The sequence below is a fragment of the Sebastes umbrosus genome, chromosome 11 (genome assembly GCF_015220745.1).
Source record: "Sebastes umbrosus isolate fSebUmb1 chromosome 11, fSebUmb1.pri, whole genome shotgun sequence".
Taxonomy (NCBI): Eukaryota; Metazoa; Chordata; class Actinopteri; order Perciformes; family Sebastidae; genus Sebastes; species Sebastes umbrosus.
In genome coordinates, this window is record NC_051279.1 from 20,208,756 (window position 1) to 20,228,634 (window position 19,879).

Here is a 19,879-nt window from a genome sequence, read left to right on the forward strand (position 1 = left end):
TAACCATGAGATCCTTAAATCCTAAATATTAGGTTTAGGCTGTAACTAACGATTATTTAGATTGTTGATTAATCTGTTGATTATTTTCTTGATTAATTGATTAGTTGTCAGAAAATGGTGAAAAATTATGATCAGTGTTTCCCAAAGCCCAAGATGACGTCCTCAAATGTCTTGTTTTGTCCACAACGCAAAGATATTCAGTTTACTGTCATATAGAGGAGTAAAGAAACCAGAAAATTACTCAAACCCATAAATCGATTATCAGAATAGTTTAGAATTAATTTAATAGTTGACGACTAATCAATTAATTGTTGCAGCTCTAATTAGGTTAATTTGAAGGTTCAACTATCCTTTTAATATTGATTAACAAGAGAAGTAGCTTGTGAATAGAGCTGCAACGATTAATTATTTGGCAACTATTAAATTAATCGCCAACTATTTTGAGACTGAGTTATTTTGTAAGACAAAAAGTCTAAATTCTCTGATTCCAGCTCCTTAAATGTGAATATTTTCTGGTTTCTTTACTCCTCTATGACAGTAAACTGAATATCTTTGAGGTTTTGGACAAAACAAGACATTTGAGGACGTCATTTAGGGCTTTAGGAAACACTGATCAGCATTTTTTGACATTTTATAGATCAAACAACTAATCGATTAATCAAAACAAATAATCAACAAATTAATCAACAATGAAATAATCGTTAGTTGCAGCCCTAATTTGTGAATCAACACAATGAATCCTGGCAAATACCGTAGGTCACATTTGGGGTTTGTTTACTTCAAAGTAATTTAACGAGCTGTTGCAGCATATTTTAATAGTGCGAACAAAATGATGAGTTTGAGTACAATATGTAGTGCTCTGCCAAGAAGTCAAATAGAGAAAGTAGCTTTGTTTTTCTATTTATTCAAAGGAATATACAGTTTTCTATCCTTTAACAGATGTCTGTGTGGTGACTTTAGTTGGAGGACATGGTGCTGCGGATCCAGGAGTTGTAGTTGCAGACCTTGGCGTAGACTCCAGGCTTGTTCCTCTGGGCGCAGCCATAACCCCAGGACACCACACCCTGTAGCTGACCATTGCACACCACGGGGCCGCCAGAGTCACCCTGATAGGACGCAGACAGAAAGGACAACATGTGAGCAGAGGTGTTCTGAAGTTTGGTGTGTCCGCTCTAAGAAACAGTGATGATGACTTTAGCTGGTAGTACCTGGCAGGAGTCCTTGCCTCCCTCGAGGTATCCAGCACAGAACATGTTGGAGGTGATCTGTCCAGGGTAGGCAGACCTGCAGCTGCTGTCGCTCAGGATGGGGACATCCAGGCACCTCAGACGATCAGGGTAGTTGTCTAGAGAGGAAGAAAAACAATACATGTGAATGTTCATACCCCAGCATGCACTAAAAACATTGTCCAGATGTGACTGCAGTGTGTTACTGACTTCCAGAGCTGAGGGTGTTGCCCCATCCAGAGATCAGACAGCGGGTGCCAGAGCTGGCACAGCTGGAGGGCAGGGACACGGTGCGGACGTAGCTGGTCAGGGAGGCGGGCTTGCTGAGCTTGATCAGCATGATGTCATTGTCCAGATTGCGGCTGTTGTATCTGGGGTGACGGATGACCCTGGCAGAGTTGATGAACTGCTCTGTGCCCTCATTGACGGCAATGTTGTGCTCACCAAGACGCAGCTGGACGCGGCTGCAGAGACAGAGAGAGAAAGAGGGTTAAATTACATGTTAGTAATGTGACGTTGCACCTGTAATGAGGCAATTGGTCTGTTTAGCAGTATATTCAGTTGAACCTAAAATTAAAAGTGCGCACTTACGACTTGTAGCAGTGAGCAGCAGACACCACCCAGGTGCTGGAGATCAGGGAGCCTCCACAGAAGTGGTAGCCAGAGCTCAGAGAGACCTGGTAGGGCACAGAGTTCTTCCTGCACTCGTAGCCTCCAACAATCTTGTCATCCTCAATGGGAGCGGCATCTGATGGAGAATTTACCAGAGTTTATGTATTGCGGGACATCAGTTTTCAAAGAAATCTTAAAGTAAATAACTCTTCAGCCCTGTTGTTACAAAATAGATATAAGAGTAATGTAAGTAAGACTGGTTTAGTCGTCACACTCACATGCCACTGCGAACAGAGCCAGAAGAATGAAAGCCTTCATGATGGTGTCAGTCTCAGCCTCGGTGTCAGCCCAGCTGCACTACAGTCGCCTTTTAAACCCACTCTGTCCCTCTGCTATCTGACTGGCCAAGGACACATATTCCCATTTTTTGTACCTTTATCTTGCTGGGAAACGTATGTGAAAACACATCTGGAAGACGAGAGCCAACATATTGATAATGTGTTCTTTGGTTCCACCAACACGCCAAACACATGCGTATGCATAAACCCTTAAACACAGGGGGGTGATTTCATGTATTTATCTAGAAATATATTTCACTATTACTCATCTCTTTTATTGTTATTCAAAGCAAATTATTTTTCATTTGGTGTGGTTTTACTAAATCATATTTAGGCAAAATAGATACTCCTTATTTATAGATAAAACAATACGCTTCAAAGAAAGGTACATCAATTTTCAGTCTGTTATATTATGAAAAGTACCAGGAATTCAAGTCAAGGGAAGACTTGGTTTATATAGAGAATCCACAAGAGCCTTGGATAGTTTAAAGCACATTACATCAAAATGACAATCAGAATTAACATGAAGGTGGCTTTAAAGTGGGAGACACATTTTGGAGAATTATCATGTTTTAAAAGCTAAAAGTTGAGTTTACAAGAAGCTTCTTTGATCAAATGTTCCTTTCACTAAAACTGAGTGGGACGTGGTGTACAACTGGAGTGGCATTTGTGCCGTGTACTTAAAGTAATGTTCATGTACCAAAACAAACTCTCTCAATATGTCACTCAGTATGTTAAATAGAGTGGATAAAATACTTAACTTAATGTCAAGTACACTTTTATAATTATGTTCTTAAATATATATATATATTTTTTTACTTTGGTGAATCTTTCATCATAAATTTTGTATCAGAAAACAAAATATTTGATTTAATTATATTCTGTTTTTGCCCTCTGAGATTGAATGTGTCCGTCACACTTTGCAAGGAAAGAAGATTTACGAGTGACCAACTAATTTGGAAACGGAAACAGATCACGACAACATATTAAACATTTGTCTATGTAAGTTGTCTGTATTTATGTTTATATTTTCACCCACACTTCCAGTTAAAGATATTTATCATCCTGTCTGTCTCCTGTTTGTTCTCCTGATTCACAAAACACTCACTTAAAAAGACTGCTTATTTTAATACAGTCTAATTGCAAATATACAACAAATGTGATTACTATCACTCATTACTGTATATATCAATACTGTATTCATGTCAAGTTCATTTCTCTATTTTTTCAAGGGGGAACAATAGTTGGCCTCAAATATTGCTCTGAGATTGTTTGACGTGCTGTTTTTAATTGATATTGTGATGACACATAAACATAAACTACAGTAATTATTATTAACATATTTTGGCACACTTGCATACAGAAGCAAACACATGCATATACAGTGTGTATGTATACATAGGGTAACTCATTTTTGTTGTAAATATCCAATGCATGATTAAAATATACCTGTTGTCTGTCTGTCTGAGACTCACACACACACACACAGACGTAACTGTGTAAATATAGGGCATACACTTTGGTACATTTACACAAATAGCACCTTACACACTTAATTTGTACACTATATGCACAGTATTCACTATATACCATATGCACATTACTTATATTATTGTTTTATTATATTTTATTGTATTGTTACCTTTTAATGTCTTTTTACTTGTACTTTTTTTTGCTATTATGCTGCTATGTCGAGGAGCCTAAACAAAAATAATTCTACCTTCTTATACCTGTGTATTGAGATGTAACAATAAAAGGAATCAGGATCAGATGCATAGGGTTAATTTTCAGGCAGACGGCTCTTTATCTAACGCTCTCTCAAGGATTTTTCCACCATGCACCTTGCACAATGATCAAACATTATCCCACCTGGGAAACAGCATTATGGTCAAAGAGAAGACCATATGGATTTCCATGAGTCCTTCATTTTTAATCTGACAGATACAGATAAATGTGCAGCCCTGAACCCTGCTATCTTTATATTACTTACTATGTATCAAATAGTAGTAGTAATACATATGTATTAAATATTGAATAAAAAAAGCAACACAAAGACAGACAAAACCATTTATCATGTTTTCGTTATTATATTAATTATAATTATATGAATTTTAATTAAATAATTGCAGTGACATATGACATAAACAAGTGATTATAGGGAGATGTACCACTATGCAACATATTGCATTGTCAGTAATTGTTATATTCACAACCTCAAATGATTTGCTATCTTAATCTTGGTGAAATTCCTGGTAATTTCCTAGAAACTTGTCTGAAGGACCTTTAATAAAATATCACAGATTATAGGGGAAATAGAGGAAAAATACATGGACTGTTATTTGATTTTGCTTATTGTATTGAGTTTATCCTGTAGTTACCAGATGTGTTGATTTAAAATGGATTTATTCAAATATGAATTCATGGTTAGAGACTTTATTCTCTATATGTTTAATTGCCTCTAGACAAATGTCATGTGTTTTACATCAACTGAAGACTCTCCATTGGATATAATTTATTTCTGGTGCAGCAATAAAAACACTGTGTATTGCTTTGTATTTAGGACCAAATTATTCATATCTTCCTATGAATTTATTATCAGTTCCTCTCTAAGAAATAGAAATAAAACTATAGGACCTGGGTTTTTTTTATTTTATTTTATTGTTATTATTTTTATTAACAAGAGTACAAAATACAAAATCAGTACACAGAGGACAGTATACAATTTAAACAATAACACAAAACAGCCAGGCGTACAAATCACTAGACAAAAATCTGGGATAATATGAATCAAACAGAAATGAATAGTCTTAATAGCCTTTTTGTTGGTCAAATTAAAAATGAGTTGTACATAATAGTTTAACATCCTTCACAAAAACACCTAAACAAGGTTTATTGTTGCTAAATACTAGACAGGTTAATCATCTTCACCTGCCTTTTTACAAAACAAACCATGGCCAGTACTCCCTCAGATATCGTGGAACACCAAAATACATGTTATCAAGAGCTCGTTATCCTTAGAACATTATAAAAGGAAATGATCATCACATTTAATTCATGATGTCTAATTATCTTTTGATATGTTTAGATACATTTTCTTTTTTCTTCTGTACTGTTTTTTGTATGTATTTCATTGTTTTTATTGGATTGTTTTCCACTGTTTGGTTAGTTTTTTCTGCACATTTTGTGTACTTCTTGTTGTTGTTGTTTAACTTGTGTTGTATTTTTAAAATTATGTAAGTTTAGATCTTTCTTCCTTTTTTGTTATTTTTTTTTTTCTCCTGGGGTTGGGTACAGGTCATTTGTATAAGCCTGTCGCTTCTTGACCTCTCCTGACACATTTGTTGTTAGTTTTTTTCATTGACTGGATTTTGTGCAGTTTTATATATGTGCAAATAAATAAATAAAATAAATTAAATAAATTAAATAAAATACATTCAGAATTATGAATAAAATATTTAGCTAGGATTATTATTATTATTATTATTATTATTATTATTATAAAGAAATATTTGCCAGGACCTGTAAAATAAACTGGTGTACATTTGCTCCAACATCTCCAAACTTTGATTTTAATTTTTCTTTTTCTTTTTTCAAAATTACAGTATACATAGTAACAGCAGAAAACATTAAACACATTTACATACAAAAGAAGCATAGCGAAAACATAAACAAAGAGCTGTGCCAAACATAAAAGGACAACAGAAATTAAACAAAACCAACATAAAATAAAAAAAAAAAGAAAACACAATAAAAAATAAAATTAAATAAATAATAATAAAAAAAAAGACCACGCGAGAGTATGACAATAATTTCACTTAAAAACTTTATTGCATACATTCATTGTTTTCATTGCTTTTTTGTTTTGTGAGGAAGAAATTGTTGACAGATATAGATCCATTTCTTTCATAAATACAAAGAAATTAGGCTTTTTTTGTGGTAAATTTACACAGAATTAAAATTAGATTAAAAAGAAAGAATACATTACTGTCTTTATCACTGTAATCAGAGCAACCAAATATAATATTTCTATAGTACATTTGCTCAACATCTCCAAACTGTGATTGGTCCTGAGCAAACCCCCCTGAGTGACATCACTAGCACGCGACAGTCTCCGGTTTGTGTATCGGCTGCTGAGCTAAACAGCTGCACCAATTGTGTTTTGGTTTGGTTTCCACCTCCCATGTGCAGTTATCATGAGGTAAGAAACACAACAGCGTCTGCTCTCTCATCCATGTCTGCTCGGCTGTCAGCTTTACCTCAGACTGTGGTTAATAGTCTCTGTTAAAGCTACCAGCTAGCTCCAACATCAGCACCTTAATGTATGCGGGATGCGCAACCATTGCGGATGTGGTGCAGACCAAAATGCGCATCGATGCGACAGAACACAGACGTCCACGACAGTGTTGCAAATAAGACACAGCTGTTTAAGTCTTTGTCATGCTTCACGGTTGTAAGCAGTGTTATGTTTTGTTGTTGTATTTCAGCTCTTGGAGGCGAATCTCTGCCTTGAAGGTGCATCTGTCTGTGTGTAAACATCTGGATGGTCAGATGTAGCTCTCAGCCTGCTCCAGGTGTTTCTACACCGTGTGTGTATGTTTACAGTAACATATCAGAGTACATGCAACTCACAGAAATGGATTTAAGTGGCTGCATAAAAGACTTAATGCTCTAATCAGACAATATGATTGTATATCTCTCACTAAGCTGCAACAATGACTTGATACACTTGAAAAATACTGTTATAAAACAGTATTTAAGGGTACTTTAACTCTTTATTTCCTAAGAAATCAGTGTGTCAAAGCAGCTTTATAATCATCTGATACAGTGTACTGAAGATGTCTTTAACAGCAGGTTCAGTTACACCTTGAACTTGAGTTAAATGGGGCAGCAGCTGCCAGGATCAGAATTGGCCCGCCAGTCAGTTCTGCTGTAAATCAGGTCTGACCCATGACTGAGTACTACGAGGAGGGGGGGGCTGCTGTACGAGCAATCACCTCCCATGCACATCAAAGTGGAGTCTCCGGAGGGACCCTTTGGAGGGGGAGCCTCGGAAAACGGCTTCCCCAGGGAGGATGAGGACTCGGATGGCAGCTGCGACCAGAGCACCGGGTTACCTGGTGGACTCCCCTTCAACGTGGTAGTGGTGCATCCCAACATCATGGCACCTGGCATGTCCTCAGACGACCTCTTGTCCATTGAACAAAGTAAGCCTGAATGACATTAAGCCCATTGCATAGGATTGCATATTTATTTGTAAATTTCTGCAGAGCATGTGGCTCCTAATGGCAACGTCGTAAAATGATTTTATCTGCAGTGTAGAAAAGCGCAGCCAGGATCTGCATTAATACATTTTACGTATGCAGGTCTGCAAACAGCTACAGCATTTTGTTTTTACTAAGGAAACATTTAGCTTCAATGTAATCACTCAAGGAAGATTGAGATCAATTTTGCTCTTAATGCTCCATCCCTTTCCAAAAGTAGTAATAGTTGAATATGTTTTGGGCTTAGCAGAGTGGAAATAAGACTGAAATTGCTGCACATTTCTCTTCCTCACACTATATTTAGCTTCACTTGATATTTTCCCTTTCCCTTTCGGGCTGTTCTCTCACCTCTCTCTCTCTCTACAGACAGAGCTATGTCAGCTGCACTGGCTGCTGGCGGTGCAGGAAAAAGAAAGAGTCGTTTCAGCGGAGCGGAGCTGGAGGTGTTGGTGTCAGAAGTCACTCGGTGTGAAGGAGAGCTCTTTGGTCCTGCGGGGAGGCTCCGGCGGCGGGAGAGAGAGCGCATCTGGGCAGGAATCCTAGAGAGAGTCAACGCCGTGTCCAGAGTCCCACGCACCCTTCGGGAGGTGAAGAAGCGCTGGGACGACTTGAAGAGACGCAACGGGGGCAGGCTAGCGGATGCTCGCCACCGCAGCTGTTACCTGCCGTCCAGCAGAGGGGCCTCGATGCTTGGCCGTCCTTCCCAGACTAGCCCCAGGCTTCAACAAGCCAGGCAAAAGCAAAACAGCAGACCAAAGCCCAGTTTCCCATGCTTCCCTGATTCTGACACAGGTAAAAAATAACTTGTCTAATTGTTTTTTCTTCGTAGATTGTATAAATGCAACTACTCGATATTACAATATTTTTTTTGCAGGTGTAGGAGTGGAAGGATCAGAGAGAGATGGTTTGGAGAAAGATGAGGACAATCCTGAGCGTGACAGAGAAATGGGAGAATCTGAGTGTGAACCAGTAGAGAACAGCATGGAGGACAAATTGGGATTAGGACTAGGTCTGGGTATAGGACCACCCCCTCCATCAGAACGATGGCTGCCTCCTTCCCCCCTCTACAGTGCCCCTTTCCTGAATGGCAGCCCTCAGCCCAGTAGTCCTCAGCCTTCGCTTGGAGCACAGCAGGGTCCTCTTGAAGCCCCTCCGCGCAGCTCGTGGCTGGAAGATGAGCTGCGAGGGTTAGGGGAAGCAGCAATTCAACTGGGAAATCGGGTCGATATGAGTCTGCGGGAGTTTGGGGATGGTTTCAGACAAGACATGAGAACACTTGTCGCTTCGCAGGAGGCATTAGCAGTCAGTCTACAACAAAACAATGTCCTCTTGCAGAGGCTGTTAGGAGTGCTTGAGGCCCAACAACAACCACAGCCACAGCAGCATCGTGTACAACAAGCACACCAGTCGCAAACATCTCAACAGCACTTACAGCCACAGCCAGTTCCTCAACAGCAGCTACAACACACTGAACCACTGCAGCAGCAACAACAGCGGATTGAAGCACCACTGCAAACACAACTACAACATCAGCAGCAGCAGCCACATGTAGTACAACAACAATCGCAGCAACACCAAACACAAATACAGCAGCCACAAGTCACCCAGCAGTCAAATAATCAGTCAGTCGCGGCGGTGGTTCCTGCACCATCGTCCCCTGACGTAAACGGCACTTTTCCCCCTGATCCACCCGCCACCACAAACGGAAGCGCGCAGAGGCCACGGCGAGGAAGAGCTGCCGATCACAGGCGCAGAAGACGGCGCTGAGGAGGAGGCACTTCAAAGTGCACATCATGCGTATATGGTGTTTTAAAAATGTGACGAGAAATTATGCTCTTTTTCTATTTACAGTATTTCTGTAAAAAATGGTGGAGATTTATGTCCCATTTCAAATCAGAAATCCAGCTTGCACTTAAGTTTGTCTTCAGAGAGGACTGAAGCAGATAAGAAAATCTGACACGAGATGATAGGGTGGCCTTAACGTTTAGCTTGGTTCCTCAGACATACGCTAAAAGATTTCCTGAAAAACAGTTGCTCTCTGGAGTGACAACTTGACTGATGGGACTTTCAATACCCAGACAACAACACACTGTAGGTGCTGATGTTTAACATGCATGTCACTGTACATGCTTTGCAGCCGAGCTGCGGAGCTCATGACGCCCTTACTAGTCCAGTACTGTCTCCTGATACACTAACTACATTGTCATAAAGTACTTGTAATCTGCAGTTGTTACCATATATGGTAGTTATACAGCTATTGTACTTACCTGCTAATGTATGCTTGTGCTTTTTAACAGTTTCATGGAAAAGTTCGTCTTTTCCAGCTTTTGTTGGACAATAAAGGTAGACTGTGTTCTGTTCAGTGCATTTTGAGACAACAGTGTTACATTTGAAAGACTTTTAAAGACAAGAAAACCTTCCGACATTAACATCACAGTGGGCTCCAGCCTTTAATTCATATGTTTCTGGTGAAATTTCAAAAGCATACATACACGTATGTATAGGGGCTATTTATTCTAATCTTGCATGCAGTACGATGGATGTGTTTTGTAGATAGTTGCAAAGAAACAGCATATGGCCACATCATCTACGTAGTTTTGCACAATCTATATTTTGTAGATAGCGACTGTTCTGATGAAATGTAACTTAATAAAAGTCAGACATGGACTGCAAATAAATCCATCTGATCACTTATTGTTGGATTTGTCACATATAAAAAAAAGTTACTATATCCTCCTGAGACCCAGCCCATTGACATGTGTCCTCTGTAGTGGACTTTTGGCCACATGCATATCTTCTTACTCTTTTGACCTACTCTATCAACCCCTGGTGTATTGTAAAGAGGACATCCTAGGCTTTCCAGTGATATGGCATGTGTTGCTTTTTTTTTAATCAATTTGAATGTATTCTTGGTTTAATATCACTCTACAGCCATAATCTGTTCATTTTTTTAGTCTTTTCACATTGAAATAGTCCTGTAGTCCGCTAGAGTGGACAATAAAGATAAAGTTTAACAAGCCTAAATTGTTAAGATTTTCTTTTAACCCTAAACAGGAAGGAAATCACAAAAAAAAGTAATTGGAAGACACTTTTGAACTCGGTTCCCAGGAGGATATATTGATTTGTGAAGAGAGTGTTTTGGTGTAGCAGTAGTAGTAGAAAGGGGAATGTATAATTTAATTATATTTTAAGATAAGATAAGACAAGATATACTTTTATTGCCCCCATGGGGACATTTTTTTTGGACTTCATCAAACTGCAGTTACAAACACTATATTAAAACAGCATCAACAACATTAATAAACGATTCCACACAAGACAGAGAAACAGTTCCACAGAAACAGATGTTTCAACACATACACAGTCCACGTACACAATGGCACATACTATCACACACACCATGGCAGGTATTGCACCCAGGTAGTGCACTGCACCGTCTACCGTCTTGTCCATATTGCACAGACAATAGCCCAATATTACACAGATGCAACATATTGCACTGTCCCAATTTAACATATTGCTCTGTCCCTATTTAACATATTGCAATGTCCCTATTTAACATATTGCAATGTCCCTATTTAACATATTGCAATGTCCCTATTTAACATATTGCACTGTCCCTATTTAACATATTACATTGTCCCTATTTAACATATTGCAATGTCCCTATTTAACATATTGCATTGTCCCTATTTAACATATTGCAATGTCCCTATTTAACATATTGCAATGTCCCTATTTAACATATTGCACTGTCCCTATTTAACATATTACATTGTCCCTATTTAACATATTGCACTGTCATTATGATAGCTTTATGTTAGGAGTTGTTGAGAAGTTTAATAGGCAAGAATGAATGTTTGTAACGGTTCATTCTGCACCGTGGGACTCTATATCTCCTGCCGGAAGGTAAAAGTTGGTACTCCTGATTTAAAAAGTGAGTTGGGTCTGACACAATTTTCTGTGACAGACCCAACTCACATCTTAAATTTTCCGAAATGATGAGCTAGTTGGCAGGTGATGGTGTGTTTTATTTTGAAAGCAAAAAAACAAAAAAAGAAATGCATAAATAAATAAAATAATAATAAGACTGCACTCTTCCATAGTAGCTCTAGGGGTCATCATCATATATGTTCAGTTCTTCATAAGCTCTGAGGAGAGACTTTGCATGTTGTGCTTTACATAAACATTCAAGAACATTGCGACAAAGTGCAAAAGAACATTAAGACATAATTAAAACAGTTATAAAAACATTAAATATTAGAAAATAAAAACAAGCTAAAAATAAAAGCTAGGATAGCTAGCTATGTATTCCCTGTTTACTGCAGCAGCAGCAAACAGGAAAGTTTTAAGCTTTGATTTAAAAGAACTCAGAGTTGGAGTTGGTCCTGCAGGTTTCTGGGAGCTTGTTCCAGATATTTGCATTAGAATGTGTCCTGAGTGTTAAATCATAAATTATAGACTATTATGTGATACTGCTGCATGTAAGTGGCATGCTTATGTTGCGTCTTATCACAGACTGTAGATGCATCCATAATGCACATCTCAATAATGTATATCATTAACTATGATTATATATTATACATTATTATTATTCCTTCCTGCAGCTGTCAGACTCCACAACCAGCACTGCTCCCAGTAGACCACTTACACTTACACACCAAAAACTGACAATAACTGCACTATACCGTATAATGACTGTGCAATATCATTATAATTTTTACTAATCAGGTGAAATCCATACTGTGCAATATTTTCAGGTGGAATTTCATTTCATTCTCACTGTGCAATATCATTTTCCACTTGTGCAATCTTGTTAATAGTCTGTTTATTGTCAATACTGTATATACTGTTCCTATTTTTATACTTCCTTCTATTTATTGGTTTCTGGGAGCTTGTTCCAAATATTTGATGATGATGATGAACTTCTGCATGTTTAGTTCTGACTCTGGGGACACTAAGCAGACCTGATCCAGATGACCCGAGAGGTCTGGATGGTTCATAACATAGCAGACATTAACCATACACTATTTAGTGCTTTGTAAACCAACAGGAGTATTTTTAAATCAATTCTCTGAGAGACAGGGAGCCAGTGTAGAGACAGTGTTGCTCATATGTACACCTATAGCTGAAAACACCGGACACTGAGTACAAATATAATATCAATATAATGTGCAATACTACTTTTTACATTCTCATGTGCAATATCACTGTTCCTTGTGTGCAATATTAATGTCCAACATGTGCAATATCACTCATCATTGTGTGCAATATTAATGTCCAACATGTGCAATAATACTTCTTTTTATTTTTATTTTTCTTATCTTATCTTATTTACTAATTTTACTAAATGTATCTTACTTAATTGTTATTCTATTAGGCATGTTTAGCTCTGACTCTGCATGGGGACACTAAGCAGACCTGATCCAGATGACCTGAGATGGTCTGCATGGTTCAGGTGGTGATGGAGTGTTTTATTTTGAAAGCACCGACCGGATGTGTGCTTCCTCTCTGTGCAGGCTGTCTGTTGCTAGGCTCTGCTAGCATGATCCCTGTGTGTGTCTGGACAAGGGGGTGCATGGGGGAAACATGGCCGCCGTAGACCCGTCGGAGTCTCCGAAACGACAGAAATCCCCAGCGGTGGAGGTGGAAACATCTGGGACCGAGTCGGTGGAGTCAGGATGCAGCTTTTATCAGAGCGATGAAGCAGCAGCACATACTAATAAACCCACCGTGGAGGAGCAGAGACACAGTGAAGGAGGAGGAGGTGGTGGTGGAGGAGGAGGAGGTGGTGGAGGTATAGCCAGCCATTCTGAGGTTACTGTCGAGTCCAGTGCTGCTGGAGCTGGAGCTGGAGAGGAGGAGAAAACGACATGTAACTCACCCGAGGTGCTAACGTCGCCTGCAAAAATGGCCGAGGCTCCTGGTGGCAGCGACAAGAGGTCTTTCGACTGGTCTGAACCTGAAGAAGACGACGACGAAGAAGAAGAGAAAACACACAAAAAGGAGGAGGAAGATAAGTGTGGTATGTTGTTAATGTATTTTTTACTGTTAGCTTTTAGCCCCCCCCAAGGCTAACCTGAGTCCAATAGCTAACTCTGCTAATTACCATAACAACAGTCACCTAGCAGCCTTGTGATGTGCACTTTATGATGCACATCTGTCCACTTTGTTAACATTAACAACATATATGTTTTTATTTTCTGTTTGCTTAAAGTTATTATTGTGATTTTTTCTCATTTCCAGACATCAATGATGATGTTGCAGGAGGAGGGGTGAAGCAGGACACACATGTTGATGTTGATGATAACATTACAGTTGATGTAGAGGAGATCCATGAGGAGGAGGAGGAGGAGGAAGAGGAGGAGGAGACATCACATCCTGATGATGAGAAGAAGAGGCCAGAGAAGGGACAGGCTGAGGAGGAGCCAGTGGGAGAAGAACAAGTGGACGCGATAGTGGATGTGGTTGATGAAGAGGTAGAGAATGTGACGGCGAAGCCCAGGAAGTGCCGTTTGGTGTGCAAGGAGTGCGGTAAGAGGTTCACCCGCCGCGAGACCTTCAACCTCCACCGTCACTTCCACGCGCACGAGGACGAGCTCACGCCCCTCACCTGCAAAGAGTGCGGCCTTACCTTTCAGCACCGCAGCAGCCTCATCAAACACAGAAACGAACACAAAGAGAAGGAGGCGCGAGCGAAGGCGGAGGGGCGTTTTAAATGCGCGGAATGCGACATGATCTTCTCCACGGTGGATAAGCTGCGGGACCACAACTGCTTCAACACGGTAGATAAGCCTTACCACTGCCCCCTGTGCCGCCAAGAGTTCCAGTTTAAGGTGTGCATCACTAAGCACATGCTGATCCACTCCAACGAGAGCTTTACGTGCCAAGAGTGCGGCCAAACCTTCCGAAACAGCTTGGCCCTGCGCTGCCACCAGCGATGTCACAGCGCCCTGAAACCCTACGAATGCCCAGAGTGCGGCTTGGCTTTCAAACACTACTCCGTCATGGAAGACCACCGTCGCAAGCACACGGACAACGCGCGCTCTCACCTGTGCAACATCTGCGGTAAGACCTTCAAGTACAGCAGCCTCCTCCATCAGCATCAGTATCTGCACACAGGCCAGAAGCCCTTCCACTGCCCTGAATGTGGTAAAACATTCGCCTTTGCCCAGAACATGAAGGCACACTGCCGCCAGCATAGACTGCGCGAAGCCAACTCCTCCACTGAGCAGCCTAGCAAGCAGGACCCAGCACCTGCACCCGCACAGGAGGCAGCGAGAGGGCCGGGAAAAGAGAACGCAAACCAGATCGAGGACCCGAAACGCACATTCAACTGCCCTCTTTGTCCCCAGACCTACTTAGTGCCAGCTAACCTGAGAGCCCACATGCTCATTCACGAGGCTGAGTACGAGACGCTGGAGAGAACCCCCAGACCACCAAAGGAGAATAACAAGAACTGGGAAAAAGGACACGTCTGTCCCCACTGCCCATCTGTCTATCGTGATGAATCAAGTTTAAATATGCATCTGTTGAGTGCCCACAAGTCTGTAGCACAAAGGGTGGCAACACCACCTAAAAATCTATTTACTCCATTAAGCAGTGATAATGTACAGGCGAAATGGAGAAGCGATGGCATAAGTATGAAGTCGTACAAGTGCGCCGAGTGTGGAAAAACCTTCCGCCACCGCTCAGTGTTGGAGCTGCATATGCGCATACATTCCAAGGACAAGCCTTACCAATGCAAAGTGTGCGGCAAGGGCTTTAGATTCGGTAGCTACTTACAGCAACATCTCATCATCCATACAGGCAAGAAGCCATACAAATGTCCGGACTGCGGGAAGGACTTTGCCTTCCTGCAGAACATGAAAACGCATCAGAAGCTGCATCAGGAAAAACCGTTCCGCTGCACCAGCTGTCGCAAAGGCTACAGCGACGAGACCCAACTGCAGCACCACATGCTATCACACAACGGCGACAAACCTCACAAGTGTGACCTGTGCGACAAGAGCTTCGGGTTAGCCTATCTGCTCCGTGATCACATGAACACACACACGGGAGACAGACCTCATCGCTGTGACGAGTGTAACAAGACTTTTTCTTGGTTTAGCAGCCTGCTGGTGCACCAGAAGATCCACACTCGCAAGCGCCAGGGTTTCAGCCAGTTTAATTTGTTCCCGATGGGTGCTAGGATGAGAGGCAGGGGCAGCAGGGGGAGGAGAGGGGGGAGGTTCATGTGGGGCTGGTCTAGGCCATTAGCATTAGGAGGCCATGGGATGGTTAGCGCTCACTCTCAGCAGTCTCCGTATCCGGTTTCTGCACCGAGAGATGCTGAATTGCACAGGAGGCCGGTCCAGCCACAGCCTTCCATGCTCTCACCTCGCATGGATGCACAAGCTAGGCCGCAGCCGAAGGAGCCGTGGCTGTCAGAGCTACACACTCAACCGGTGCAGTGGAAGGTGGACGGTGGAGAGGTGATGCCGGTCCCATCGTCACAGCCGCAAATCGCAACTCCACAGCAGACACAGTTTGACAGCTCAACACAGCCGGGCATACAGCAGCAGCAGCAGCAGCAGCACCATCAGAGAGGTCCAGGCTGGGCAGATAGCCCTCTGATAACTCAGTCAGGCCCCACAGCTGCTCAGAGCTCAGAGTCTTCACACATGAAAGAGAGCGCAGCTGCTATTGTCAGCTCCCTCATGGCAGCCGTGCCAAAAAAATCCAGCCCATCGACAGTGAGCGAGATGGAGCAGCACAGGCTGCCCAAGCTGCCCATCACTTGGAGCTGTACACCCACATCCACGGTGCTCGCTTCCACAAGCTCTTTGCAACATGATTTTTCTGTTCCGTACATAGACGGGGCGGCTCTGTGGAGCATCAGACCTTCTCTGCTGGCAAATTCACAGAGCTCTCCAATTAAGCTTGGAGAGCTTCAGCTGCCAAGGTGGGCAGGCGCCCCAGTGTCGTTACAAAAGGAGCCATCCACACCTCCTAAAAAAGAGGACGCCACAGTGTGGGACATGAGTAATCAAGTAATACCGCCGACTGTTAGCCAGCCAGAGAAGCCATGGAACGGCTGCGAGCTGCAAAAGCAGTGGGTCTCAGGCTTAGCAGGTGTGTCCACCTCAGCTCAAATAGACCAAAGCAGTGCTATGCCAATTTCAACTCCTGTTTCTCACGGCGTAGGTAGCACCTTGTGGGATATACAAACGCCACCAGGACTTCCAAAGACTATAAACCCTGAGAAATTAGTAAACGCTCAAGATTTTCAGCTGCAGCAAAAGCAGGTGTCATCCGCCTGGGCCAGTGTAGTGCAGAGTCAGGCGACGACACAGAAGGTTCCCATCTCCATTCAGTACGAGCCTCATCGTTTTAGCCAGGGGCTGGGAACACCAGTATGGGGCTTCCAAAGTAATCAAACGCTGCTCACCGGGCAACTCAAACCAGGGAACGGGCAGGAGCTGCAGCAACAGCCGATGGTTACAGGCACTCAAATAATCATAAATCAGCCTTCTCCTTTTTTCACCTCTCCACTTGCACCGCTCCCTCCCCTCGCTCTGCCCGGCCCACACCCTCTCCACTCTGTCGCAGTTGGAACACTGTCAAGACCTCCACACCCAAATATGTTTTTCACACCGCAGGCTGTAATGAGCGAGAGGCCTCACATAACACAGACCATGTCCCTACCTCAGCTTCCCCCACGGACAGAACCTCACAAACTCGGAGCCCGTTTGCCTTTCGCCCCAGAGCGGCTTCTCCAGTGCATGATATGCGGGTGTTCTCTTCCCCGGGAGCTGGATCTACAAATGCATTACTTGCAACATGCACAAGGAGAGATTTGACATTTCTACACTAGCAACAAGAGTTTTGTTTTTTTTAAATAATTTTTACTCCGTGGAACCTCATTTATTTGACCCTCACTTGTGCAGTTTGACCAGTTGAGTGGATGGGCATTATGAAAAAAAAAAAAGACGACTTGATTTTAGTCTGCACACTTGAATCACATCCAAAGTTGTTCAGCTCCAAATAAGACTGCACAGAGTGTTGTTTGTTTGTAGAGGGTGTATGTATACACGTGCCATTAAATTAGTTCCCGGTTTAAGCAGCTTCTGAGGGGTGCACATTAATGAGGTTCTACGTTTCATTTATCGCAAATGGCATTTAGATTTAGATAATATTATTAGTACTTTTTTATAGTTCTGTTCATATGTCCTGAACCATTTTAACTGTGTTTTTTCTTCATGTACAGTATACTGTGTGCCTTTTATGAGTACAGTGTGCATGTCTGCTGTCTTGGTATTCTAGGCCTAGTTTGTGCTTAAGGTAGACTCAACAATGTGACCTCACTCCCAAAAACACAGAGCAACTCTTTCTAAGATACCGTAAAGAAATGTATGTTTTTGCTTCTGAGGAGGAGAGGATGGGGTTGTTGTGCTCACAGGTTACACGTGTCAGAGCATACAACGGACAGCTGACTACATACACTATGACCCTGTTAGGAAGCACTTGTATTTACAGTGTTAATGGCTGGGTCCAAATATCTCACGAGTGAAGTTCTCATCATGGTAATCTAGGGCTGCACAATTTTGAAAAAATATCTATTTGTGATTATTTTAACTGATATTGCAATTGCGATATGATTTCTGATATTAGAGGGAATAATAATTTTTACAACATTAAAATGATCATGGTGCTATTTTTGCGGGGATATGTACCAAACAAAGACGTTTTCTTAAGTCTGTAGAATATGATGTGTAGGCCAGGACATCTCTGCAGCACCACAATATAATTTAATTTAACATGGTATATATTGCGATTTTGATAACATTTCAATTAATCGTGCAGCCCTACAGTAGTTTGGTCAAAGCGAAAGTATCTGTAAACAAAATGTGACGATTACATGTAAAAGGTCATTTCACAGTAAGAGTTTTCTGTAAATTTATCAGTGATTATAGGGAACAGGGAGAAAGAAGCGTCATTACACAATTACTGATGACACTGTTGTCAAATAGTGACTTTTGTAAGGAATTAAACTTGGATTTATGTGATGTTTTGTCATTAATATTTATTTACAATGGCAAGACGAAACATTAAAACTGATTATATAAAATGTATGTTTTGATCCAATCGGTCCAGTCAAATTCAGCTAATTTCTGACAATGTGTCATGACTGATATATGCTTTATAATTAGATTTTTAAAAGTACGTAACACCTACTGTAAACTGATGAGTACCATGTAATGTGTATCTCTTACCAGAATGACTATTTCAGATTGGAATGTACCCATATTTATAAAAAAAATTAAGTCCACTTTTGAGTACAATGCAATGTATTTTTTTGTGAATACTGAATGATTTCATTCCATTTACTGTAGATTTAGCCAAGTACAGAATCCCATTTTTCTCTGTTATGACGATGGGCATTTGAGTAGCTTTGGTGCCCAATAAGTGACTGAAAATCTTCATTACTACTGTAAAATAAACACACGGTCCATAATTTGTAAAAAAAAAAGAACCGTCCCTGTGCGTCTTAACATTCAGCGTCTTAAGTTTAAAAAAACATGTGCCCTTCTACCTCTATCCACTGTTTTAGCATGGAAAGAAATAGGATTTTCCCATGATGTCTACATATTGGATTAAATAAAACTTGCCTTTGATTACAATGTTGTGAGGCTCCTTGATTGTTGGGTAAACCTAATTCAGGGTTAACCTTCAACTAAAATGTTGAAGGTTAATAGAGGACTCATTAATGCAAAAAAGAAACGACAAACAAAAAGATTAAATCCTGGTTAAAGTTTTCATATTCTGAATGATAAATGTTTTCCCCTCAACATTTGGTTTGTGAAGAGAATGGAGTAAAATGGGGATGACGTGGACCCTCCATGTCACTCCCACATTACAATTAAGAATGAAAAGGTTTTGGGTAGTTCTGAATTTGTTTTTCGGAAAATTAAAAGTACAGAAAGTATGCATCAAGATTGATGAAGGCAAATTGTGATTGAGAAGAGTCACTTTCATTAATGTGGTAAATTGGGACTGGAATCCTTCATATATCAAATCTTACTTATTCACAACATTATACATAATTCTTATAATGCTCAATGCTATGTTATTTCAGTGTATTTCAGTCTAGGGGAAAACTATATTGGTCCTCTTTGTTAGAAACTGATTAAAACACAATGTGAATATACTTGGCTGTCAAAGTTAACGCGTTAATGCAAATTTGTTTTAACACGTTAACTAATTTCTTTAACTCAACTTGCTATTTTTAGGTTGTAAAAGGCTCAGTTTTAAAGCTAAAGTGACGATATTGGCATCTTATGAAAGTAGAAAAACCTAAGGAATCCATTGGTGTCAACCATGTCATACTAGCTTGTCACAAAGGAAGCTACATTTTGGCGAGGAAAAACTGGCATGGCCATTTTCAAAGGGGTGCCTTGAT

At 41.0% G+C, this 19,879-nt stretch overlaps 3 protein-coding genes across 3 annotated transcripts; 2 read left to right on the top strand and 1 right to left on the bottom strand.

The window, feature by feature from the left end:
* Positions 1–884: 884 nt before the first annotated feature.
* On the bottom strand, positions 885–2,249 carry LOC119497595 (trypsin-3). The gene is made up of 5 exons (XM_037785829.1): positions 2,117–2,249; positions 1,818–1,974; positions 1,437–1,690; positions 1,209–1,345; positions 885–1,106 (listed from the first exon to the last, which is right to left on the bottom strand). The coding sequence occupies exons 1-5, from the start codon at positions 2,154–2,156 to the stop codon at positions 957–959; spliced, it is 738 nt and encodes a 245-aa protein (XP_037641757.1). The 5' UTR covers positions 2,157–2,249; the 3' UTR covers positions 885–956.
* Positions 2,250–6,209: 3,960 nt separating this feature from the next.
* On the top strand, positions 6,210–10,111 carry si:ch211-261d7.3 (involucrin). The gene is made up of 4 exons (XM_037785784.1): positions 6,210–6,374; positions 6,661–7,380; positions 7,804–8,229; positions 8,312–10,111. The coding sequence occupies exons 2-4, from the start codon at positions 7,176–7,178 to the stop codon at positions 9,202–9,204; spliced, it is 1,524 nt and encodes a 507-aa protein (XP_037641712.1). The 5' UTR covers positions 6,210–6,374; positions 6,661–7,175; the 3' UTR covers positions 9,205–10,111.
* Positions 10,112–12,890: 2,779 nt separating this feature from the next.
* zgc:66448 (uncharacterized protein LOC327401 homolog) lies at positions 12,891–19,100 on the top strand. Its single transcript, XM_037785739.1, has 2 exons — positions 12,891–13,462; positions 13,684–19,100. The coding sequence occupies exons 1-2, from the start codon at positions 13,027–13,029 to the stop codon at positions 17,277–17,279; spliced, it is 4,032 nt and encodes a 1,343-aa protein (XP_037641667.1). The 5' UTR covers positions 12,891–13,026; the 3' UTR covers positions 17,280–19,100.
* The last annotated feature ends 779 nt before the right edge of the window (positions 19,101–19,879 follow it).